Source organism: Sinocyclocheilus grahami, unplaced genomic scaffold (assembly GCF_001515645.1).
Source record: "Sinocyclocheilus grahami isolate Dianchi unplaced genomic scaffold, SAMN03320097.WGS_v1.1 scaffold926.1, whole genome shotgun sequence".
In the NCBI taxonomy this organism is placed as follows: Eukaryota; Metazoa; Chordata; class Actinopteri; order Cypriniformes; family Cyprinidae; genus Sinocyclocheilus; species Sinocyclocheilus grahami.
The window spans coordinates 179,069-189,603 of record NW_015506105.1 but is presented as its reverse complement, the minus strand read 5'-3'; the positions used below and the strand labels follow the sequence as shown (position 1 = coordinate 189,603).

The 10,535-nt window shown below is 30.9% G+C and overlaps 1 protein-coding gene across 1 annotated transcript in view; it reads right to left on the bottom strand.

The window, feature by feature from the left end:
- Positions 1-10,535, bottom strand: part of LOC107564364 (bone morphogenetic protein receptor type-1B-like) — a 61,473-nt gene that overhangs the window by 268 nt on the left and 50,670 nt on the right. Inside the window, exons 5-12 of the mRNA XM_016249424.1 lie at positions 10,348-10,498; positions 10,168-10,267; positions 9,154-9,256; positions 7,030-7,126; positions 6,136-6,274; positions 4,781-4,973; positions 2,405-2,611; positions 504-634 (exon numbers count right to left, since the gene is read on the bottom strand). Coding sequence (XP_016104910.1) covers positions 504-634; positions 2,405-2,611; positions 4,781-4,973; positions 6,136-6,274; positions 7,030-7,126; positions 9,154-9,256; positions 10,168-10,267; positions 10,348-10,498 — 1,121 coding nt within the window. The remainder of the gene's footprint in view (positions 1-503; positions 635-2,404; positions 2,612-4,780; positions 4,974-6,135; positions 6,275-7,029; positions 7,127-9,153; positions 9,257-10,167; positions 10,268-10,347; positions 10,499-10,535) is intronic.

Genomic DNA, 10,535 nt, shown 5'->3' with positions numbered 1-10,535 from the left:
AAGACTTAAACTACTTCAGTCTGTGTGCATTGAATTTATTTAATACACGAGTTTCAGTTGAATAGTTGAATTACTGAAATAAATGAACTTTTCCACGACATTCTAATTTATTGAGATGCACCTGTGTATATATATATATATATATATATATATATATATATATTTAAAAAACTAATTCAAATTATTCATAAAAACTATAATAATACCTCAATGATACTAAAATTACACTAAGCTGAAGAAAAAAGTTTACAGTTTTTTTTTAGTTAGCATTATATTTCAAGTAAAATGTTTTCATGGTTTTGGTTTTAGTTAAACCCTAGTTTTATCAGCTAAATATTTTGTTGTAAAAAATTTTTTCAATTGAATTAAAAAGGACTCAAATGAATAAATATGATGATGAAATACTGAAATTTTTATCAATAATTATGACTAAGGCAAAAAAGTTGAAATGTAATGTCTTTGTGTTTTTGTGCTTTAGACCACGAGAGTAGATGTGTGTTCACCTCATCACTGCTCCAGCGGTTGGGGAAAGATGGCCGTATTCTCTTAATACAGACCACCTCTCGCATGTCTTCATATGACGGGTCATTAGGAACGTGATCATGATACGGCAGCTGATAGTCCTCTACGATACCTGCGGAAACATCCGGATAGCAATCAATGCACAGACAGAAAAAAACAAACATGAATCAGATCTCTTTCAGATCACAAGTGGACCTATTATACAACACATTCGTTATACAAAAGTTTAAAAAAAAAGTTTTATACAAACCAGGGTTATTACTGTTAATTAAACTAAACCCAAAACCATGAAAACCTTTTGTTATCTGAAACAAAATATTTGAAAGTAAACATTTTATTTCAGCTAGTCGCCAATGCAACATTTCTCCAATTCAAATGCAACATTTTTATACTGATGTACTAAGATAACTAAAACTGAAATAAAAAATTATAAATATAAACTTTAAAAATATATTTAAAAATTACTAATATAAACAATTTAGACGTACTTAAAAAAAAATTAAAAAATGAAAAAACACAAAATTAGAAAAAGTTTAACTAAAATTAAAATGAAAGATGTAAATATAAAAATAAAAACTAATTCAAACTATTAAGAAAAACTACAATAGTATCTAAATTATTCTAAAATAACATTGATACAAACAAATGAATGGTGACTTTTTTCATTTTGCTTAACACCTGACAACAATTAAGAAATTATTCCTATTATATATTTATAAATTAACTGTACAATGAAGCATAGTTTAGTTAATATTAAATCAATATTAAAGTAAACATAATAAATATTATATAAAAATATACATTTAATATGATAAATATTAAATCAATATTTAGTCAATATTAAGACATTAATTTTCTTTAAATATAACAATTAAAATATATTATAATTTATAAATTAATATTTATTTAATATTAACTAAACGATGCATCATTATAAAGTTAATTTATAGATTATAATATATCTATTTAATATTGACTAAACTATGCTCCATTATACAGTTAATTTATCATTTATAAATATTATAAATTATAATATATTTTAATAGTTATATTTAAAGAAAAGTTATAAGTCTTTATTGAATAATGACTAGATATTTATTATATTAAATGTATATTTTATATCATATTTATTATGTTCACTTTAATATTTATTTAATATTAACTAAACTATGCATCATTATAAAGTTAATATAACAAATATATAAAAATATGCATTTAATATAATAAATATTAAATAAATATTTTGTCATTATTAAATAGACATTACATTTTCTTTAAATATAGCTATTAAAATATATTATAATTTATAATATTTATAAATTATAAATTAACTGTATAATGAAGCATAGTTTAGTCAATATTAAATAAATATTAAAGTAAACATAATAAATATTATAAATTTAATATAATAAATATTATAAAAATATTTAGTCAATATTAAGACATTACTTTTCTTTAAATACAACTATTAAAATATATTATAATATTTATAATTTATAAATTTACTTTATAATGATACCTAGTTTAGTTAATATTAAATAAATATGAAAGTTAATATAACAAATATATAAAATATACATGTAATATAATAAATATTAAATAAATATTTAGTCAATATGAAATAAAACATTACTTTATTTCAAATATAAATATTAAAAACATAGTAAATATATAAAGCAATTGAGTCATCAGTGATCCACCACATATTAACAGGTTAAAGGAAATCTGAATGTAAAGGTCTATAAATATTAGACTGCAAATATAAACGTTTTTTAACATTTTTCCAAGACTAAATGATCTGAGTGATACATCCATTAAGGAATGTTCAGAAAAAGAACGGAGACAAAGCTGATGTTGTGTTGTATTAAAGGCAGAGCTGTACCTCCAGACACACACCGGCGGCCGATCTCCCACAGAATGAGGCCGAAGCTGTACATGTCGGCCATGATGTAGGACTGAAAATGGTTCCTGTTCAGAGTCTCGTCCAGAACTTCAGGAGCCATGAAGCGTTTGGTGCCCACGCGTGTGTTCAGCGGGATGTCCACTTCATTAGTGTCGCTGTTTGATGAGACACAACAGTGTTTCAATCCTCATTTCATCAGCATATATTCTTCACATCATTTTCAAAAACATGATGATGCTACTTTGAAAGTGCACTTTACCAAGCTCGAGTCAAAATACCCTTTTGAAAAAGTAGTTAGCTACACTACAATTTACTAATAAACTACACTGTAGATATGTAAGGGGCAATGTAAGGGGGCAGTCGTGGCCTAATGGTTAGAGAGCTGTGGGTTCGAGTCTCAGTACTGGCAGGGATTGTAGTGAATGTACAGCACTCTCTTCCACCCTCAATACCACGACTGTAGAATTTATTATTCATATTTTGAATTAGCTTTTATTTTGATCATTTCAATTTTTGTTTAAAATTTTAGCCATTTTTTTGTCATTTTTATTTATATATTTTTTAATATTTCTATTTAACTTCAATTTATTTTCATTTCAGTTGTAGTAATATTACTACTTCAACTTAAACCTCTTTTATTTCAGTTAATTGCCAAGGAAAGGTTTTTTTTATTTTTAAGTTTTAATGTAAGCTGAAATAAAATATAAATATTACTACAGATGAAAAGCTTCATTAGTATTTATAGATTATAAAACAGTATTATAGAAAAATATTTAATTATCAAAGCAGTATGTATTTGATCATTAATAAAGATTTTTTAGGTCTGATGAAAGAATAAATCTAAATTAATCTGTGTTATTTTTGTATTATTTATATATACGATTGTAGTATATTCATTTGAATTAGCTTTTATTTTTAGATTTTCAGTTTTCATGGAACATTTTTGCGGTTTTGTTTTTGCCATTTTGTCACCCGTCATTTTTTTTATAGTTCTATTCAACTTTAATTCATTTCTATTTCAGTTTTAGTCATTTTAGTACATCAACTTACTTTTATTTCAGTTAACTGCCAGGGCAATTTTTTTTTTTTTTTAGTTTAAGCTGCAATAAAATAAAATATAAATTTTAATATAGATAACAAACTCAATGTAAAATAATGAAAACAATTTTAATAGTTTTAGTTAACAATAACAACACTGATATACTGTATATGTAATGTTGTAATTATAGAACAGTATTTAACTGAATTTAACAGTATTTAATAATCAGAAGTATGTATCTGATAATTAATAACAAAAAAAACTATGAGGACCTTAATCACAGAGACAGAATTCAACTCAATATGCACATATATTTACACTAAATAGTAACCAATAAAACTAAACTAAATATTTTAAACAATTATTTATGCAGCCAAATTGAAAATAGTGACAATCAGCTAAGATTGTGTACTAAATATTAGTATTCTTGAGAGAAATAGGCCTTTTGTGTACATAGAAAAAGTCTTAGATCTTTGAGTTCAGCTCATGAAAAATGGGGGCAAAAACAAAAGTGTTGCGTTTATAATTTTGTTCAGTGTATATATACACACATAGAACAAAGTTTAAAAAACAAATATTTATGAGTAATGTGAACTTATTTCATTTCCACTCAAAACTTTAAAAAAAATGTAAATTCAATTTTTAAATTAAAATTAAATTAAACAGCAGGGATTCCATGACTTGATGAAACTACTGATACTATTAAAATAAAACACAAAAAATATTAAACATTTTATCTGTTTACCTGTGTGTCATGTAAATGTGTTGTTGAATTACTGAAAAAAAATTATCTACTCCAAGTAAATATTTTATGTCAAAGAGGTTTGACTGACAAAAAGGTCTGGGAATCCCTGTTCTAGAAGAACAAAAAGATTAGCAATTATTGCATGAATATAGTCCTAATGTTTTTTTTTGGCCCATCCTTGACCTAAGTAGTTAAACTGACACGACACTTTATTTTATTGAAAGACCTTTGTTAAATTACATTAGAATATATATAGTGCAGTGGAGATATTTAAACATCTATTGTTATGAAGCACTGACTCATTTGGCATCGAACAGCAATACAAAAAATAACGAGTTCCTTTATTCACCCTAATTATACACATACTGTCCCCTTAATAGCTTCAGTGAAATTTAATATTTTTATTAGTGCACCTAACTACTTTTTCAAGAGGGTAGTTGAATAACTTTACATTATGAGTTGCTTTAGCTTGGCAAGCACTACCTTTCCTAATAATATTCTGTGTATTTGCTACATTAATCGTATAATAGTAGCATGTGAATGTAAGGGTGTTTGAGAGAGAAAGTCTCACCCAGTATATTCTCATGTCTCATGAGCACAGTCTGATATATCTCTGTCTCTCTGAACCAGCTGGCCTCCTCTGTGGTGAAAAAGACTTTCACAGCTACTTTCTCTCCCCTCCATCTCCCCATCCACACCTCTCCATAACGGCCCTTCCCGATCTGTGTCACCATCTGGATCTGCTTGGCTATAGTGCGCTGCACCTACAGACACAGACATACACATACTATACAGTCAGATAGATCGATAGACATGAAGTGATTGATCATACACAGTAAGAGCAGTGATATTTATTAAGAAAACAGGATGAATGGGGCAATATGAAATCTGTTTTATTTTTTTATATTTTGTCTCATTTTTTTAATAATAAAATAAAATATATATTCTGTGTTTTCCATTGTAATTTTGTTTCAATGGTTTAATTAAATTTAAATAATAAAAAAAGCATGTCTAATTAATTCAATTCATAAAACTTTTTAGTTTTATGGATAGTTTAACAATTTCATAACTTAATAAAAATAAAACAATAATAATAAAATTGTATTCATTTTAACGTTTTACGCTGTAATTTTCTGGATTTAGTTTTAATGGTTTAAGAAAATTTTAATAATAAACAAACAAATGTCTAATTATGACATTTTTCAGATTCAGTGTTGTCTTTTCATTTTCTGAATTGTGTGTTAATCAAATTAGTGCATACAACTTTTAATAGCTACACTTTATTTCCATAATCCACCTTAGACATTCTACTAACAATAATTTTGCAACTGCATGTCAACTAGCAATTTGCATCTAACATTGCAGTTGCAATTAACAATTCTTTTTATTTTTTGCACCAAAAAGTTTTACTTTTTAAATGAAAACAGAGATGAAAAATTGTGCTATTTTGTGATATTTCTTAAAAAACAATGTTTTATTAAATTTCATCATCATTATTATTAGTACTACTACTAATACTACTTTGAAATACAGTACATTATACTGTACAATTCCAATACATTTCTTTCATAATTTCCTCAAATTAGACCAAACTTTTATTTTGGCGGGTTGTAATGAAGATTTTGATGTGTGTATTAATTGCACCACTCATTCACTCTGAGACACACTGACTTCATATTGAATAGTAGTCTTTTTGCAGTTTAATAATCACAGATACTAGTTCATGTTTTGATTTGATTAATTGTACAGTCCTACTTTTGATCTATTCATCCAAAATTCCATGACATTCCACATTATACAGTAAATTCCTTTTTTTTTATGGATTCCATGATTCCATCCGTGTTTTCTGCATCACAGAAATCACAGGGCTCTATGTAGATGCTGATTTCATGTGATCTGTGACTGTGTGCAGTGTGTGACTCTCACCAGCAGGGGGAGTCCTGACCCTGAGCCGGAGCTCTGGGACTGCTCTATGAGATCCCGCAGGGATTCTCCCGGAGGAATGAGCGTCTCATCCGGATGCAGGCCGAGGCTGTAGCGCGGGACTAACTCATGCCGCTTATACCTGAAACACCACACAGACCACTTCAACACCAGACTAACATGACCAAAAGTCCTGGGGATTTATATTGCGGTCACAATGATAAAAAAACAGCTACATTAAAAAACAAAGATCATTATAACAATGTGGCCGATTAAAGTTTAGAATAAGGGTTAATCTGGTCTCATATAACCAGACACTGTAGTTCATGCTGACCAAAAGTTCATAGTCATTTTAAGGCAAGAACTTCCCAAGTGAAAAGGTTCAAAAGTAACTGATGCCACCATGCTTCCCTAGTTGAATGATTACATTAAGAATTGCAATCATTTATGAATTACAAGTGTTCTGAAATGTTACGTTTGCCATGTAATGCTATGAGGCAATATCGAATTAAATAAACACTCATTTGAAAACACTTCCAGAACAGAAAACTGAACATTGGATAAAGCCAGGTTTTGTTGACTTATTAGATATATTGACTTATTTTGTATATCTCTTTTCATCAAAGAAGTCACCATGTTTTTAAGAATAAAATGTTGCATAAAATAAGGAAAATTATATACAAACAAACAAACCCCTTTGTAAAACCTTCTGAATAGGAATAAAACTAAGGTTTTGATGTAAGTGCTGTGTAAGTGAAAGAAACTCATACAAGTTTGGAGCAACTTGAGGGAAAGTAAATGGTGACAAAATCTTAATTTTGAGGTGAACTATCCCTTTAAGTAGCTTTATTTAAGAAACTGAAGTCTGTGTTTGTGATTGTTTGGTAACTTACACACCTGAAGTAACAGAAGATGATGATGAAAGTGAGGATGAAGCTACAGACGGTCACTGAGATGAGCAGAGCAATATGATGAATGTCTCCCACCACGTAACCTGCACACACACACACACACACACACACGTACGTATTATTACATGTCAAAGAGCCAACGGTTAACACACAACTCTTACATCATCACACTGACTCGGCTCTATGAACACTTCCTTCAGGAGCTGTGCGTGTGTGTGTGTGTGTGTGTGTGTGATGCTGAAATCAGAGCTACAGCACAGGTGTAAGGGTGTGTGTGTGTGTGTGTGTGTGATGCTGAAATCAGAGCTACAGCACAGGTGTAAGGGTGTGTGTGTGTGTGTGTTGCTGAAATCAGAGCTACAGCACAGGTGTAAGGGTGTATGTGTGTGTGTGTGTGTGTGTGTTGCTGAAATCAGAGCTACAGCACAGGTGTAAGGGTGTATGTCTGTGTGTGTGTGTGTGTTGTTGTGAAAACAGAGCTACAGCACATGTGTGAGTGTGTGTGTGTGTGTGTGTGTGTGTGTGTGTGTGTGACGGACAGAGAAGCTTCTATTCTGCTGTGTTGATTGAGGTGAGTTGTATCATGACAGCCACAATAAACCCTACAGGTGTGTGAGAGTTTCTAACCTATATATACTTTTGGGAACAAATCACACATTTTTTCTAGGAATGTTGCCCAAAGGAAAATACTACAGAGGTTAAATAATGTTGTTTTTTTGTTTTTTATTCACTTCAGTATGTTTTTGAGTTAGTCTATAGTAATCCAGACTAGATTATTATTATATACTAATATACTATTATAGTTTTAATATTTTGAGTTAGATTTCATTTCTATATTCAGTTTTTATTTTAATTTTAGATTTAGTCATTTTTTTATTACTCATTATTATTATTATTATTATTATTATTATTATTATCATTATTATTATGTTATTTTTTAAGGCTTTCTTTTATTTTCATTTCAGTCTTAGTTTTTTTATTTCCAGTTTGCAATTTTTGTGCAGTTAATTTCACATTATTCATTTAGTTTACATTTTTCATCTTACATTTTATATTATTTTTTACTTCAGCTTTATTTCAATTAACAAAACTATTTTTCATAGTTTGAGTTAACAATAATAACCCTGTTGCCAAGGCTTTGTTATGTAGTTTGAGTGGATTTTAGCACATTGCTCTGCAGTTGCAGTGGTGTACTGGGCTGCTGCCAAGGCATTGTAATTTAGTTGCTAAGGTGTTTTGAGTGGTTGTAAGAATGTTGCTATGTGGTTGCTAAGGTATTCTGTACAGTGGCCGAGAGAGCTCAATGCGCTGCAACTTAAGAAAACACATGCAAATAGAAAGAGCACCAGCAAATTAAGAAAACATTGTATTTGCAGTGCTTTTCTATATTTGGTTGTGTTGTGAGTTTTTGCAGCGTGTGTGTTGTCAAACTGATGAAGCAGTTTCACAACACATGCGCTGCAAAAACTCACAACACAACCAAATACAGAAACGCGCTGCAAATACGCACAATGTGACCAAATGCAGAAAAGCATTGCAAGTAGCACAGACCACAACGGAAATGTTTCAAGGGGAACCCAACAACCCTTACAACATTAACCATGTTTTTATTATAGTAAAACTGTAGTAATGATGCTTTTGGCATTTACCATTACCTTTTCTTTTTTTTTACCATTTATGTATGCAGCGTGTTTCTGTATTTGGTTGTGTTGTGAGTTTTTGCAGTGACGTGTTGTCATTAATGTTTTCTTAATTTGCTGGTGCCTTTTCTATTTGCATGTGTTTTTTCATTTGCAGTGCATTGAGCTCTCTCAGCCACCATAATTCTGAGAGGTTTTTAGCATGTCACTATGTTTCTACTAAATGGTTCAACTTAGAGTTAGAAGTTAAAATCACTCAGCCTAATTATTGACAATAGTAATAATGATGCTTACCTACACAAACACCACAAAATATCTTCACATTTTAGTAAATTTAAGTGAATCTGTGATTAGACTGGCAGATGGGTGTGTGTGTGTGTGTGTATACAGTATAAAAAACATTATGCCTATGGAGAGTCCCCACAAGGATAGCTGACCAGACGTGTGTGTGTGTGTGTGTGTGCACTCACTGGGTGTTCGTAGGGGAGGCAGTGTTGGATGTAGGTCTCTGTTACAGTAGTCCTGATCTGTGCAGCACTCGAGCGCTCGCCGCTGTTTAGAGTTCCCCGTGTCCTAAACACACACAAACACACACTATACTAACACATCAGTTATCTCAGGTAGTCAGTAACAGACACAACGACACTGAAACACTATATGCAACTCATTGAACTTTTGTAGTGTGACATTTCGAATGAAATGTTCATTGCTTGTTCAGTGTTTACTGTTTCTAAGCGAATGTTCAGCATCAGGAAATGTACTGTAAGGGCGGGACTCAAAATTGGGAAAAATAAGCTACATAAAATATATATAGAATAAAATAAAAATTTTAAAAATATATATATAAAATAAAAATTCATTAATATCATTCTTCATTGTCCACGTGGCTTTGGCAGAAGGGAAAAAAAACATTTTAACAAACAATTTTTGCACAATAAGAGCAGGGGCATGCATTATGAAAGTAAATATGATTGATTTTGATTTTTAATTGTTTTATGTTAAGATACAGGAGAGTGTAAGGCAATAGTTCACTCAAAATAAAACTACTTTTATGGAGATCTTTGGGTGTGGGTTTGGATTTTTGGTTTGGGGTTTTTGAAATAAGTCTCTTCTGCTCATCAAGGCTATGGATATAGGAAAAACAGTAATAATGTGAAATATTATTACAATTTAAAATGTATGATTTAATAACTTCAAAGCTGAATTTTCAGCATCATTACTCCAGTCTTCAGTGTCACATGATCCTTCAGAAACCATTCTAATATGCTGATTTGCTGCTTAAGAAACATTTATTATTATCGTTAATGCTGAACACAGTTGTCCTGCTTCATATTTCTGTGGATTCCTTGATGAATAGAAATTTCAACAGAACAGGGTGTTTAATTCAGTGAGTTACATAAGGCTTTTGTTTAGTCTGTGCTTGAAGACTGATGCACTAACACTTAAGTGGTTTATTTTGGAAATTAGAGCAGTTTATGACTCACTCGGCACTGAAACTCTGATCCGACCAGACCCAGACAACCTGACGTCACCACAGCCGCTCCACCCTCTTCCTCCACCATGGTGAAGCAGTAACCATCCGTCCTGAACACACAACACACATGTAATGCCATGTAAAGTATGTGTGCAAGTGTACGTAAGTGAGGCGGGATGTGTCCTGATACCTGCATGTGTTATTAGTGGAGTCCTCCGGACAGTGATGGTAACAGTAACACCACAGGAAACGCTGAGGTAGAGCCGGCGCATCACTTCCTGTCTCCCGACGTTCTTCCACCTTCCCAGGATTCCTCAGCAGCATGGTGTCCAGAACATTAGCTGGTGAGGAAGAGAAAGAGAAAATGGGTCAGTTATC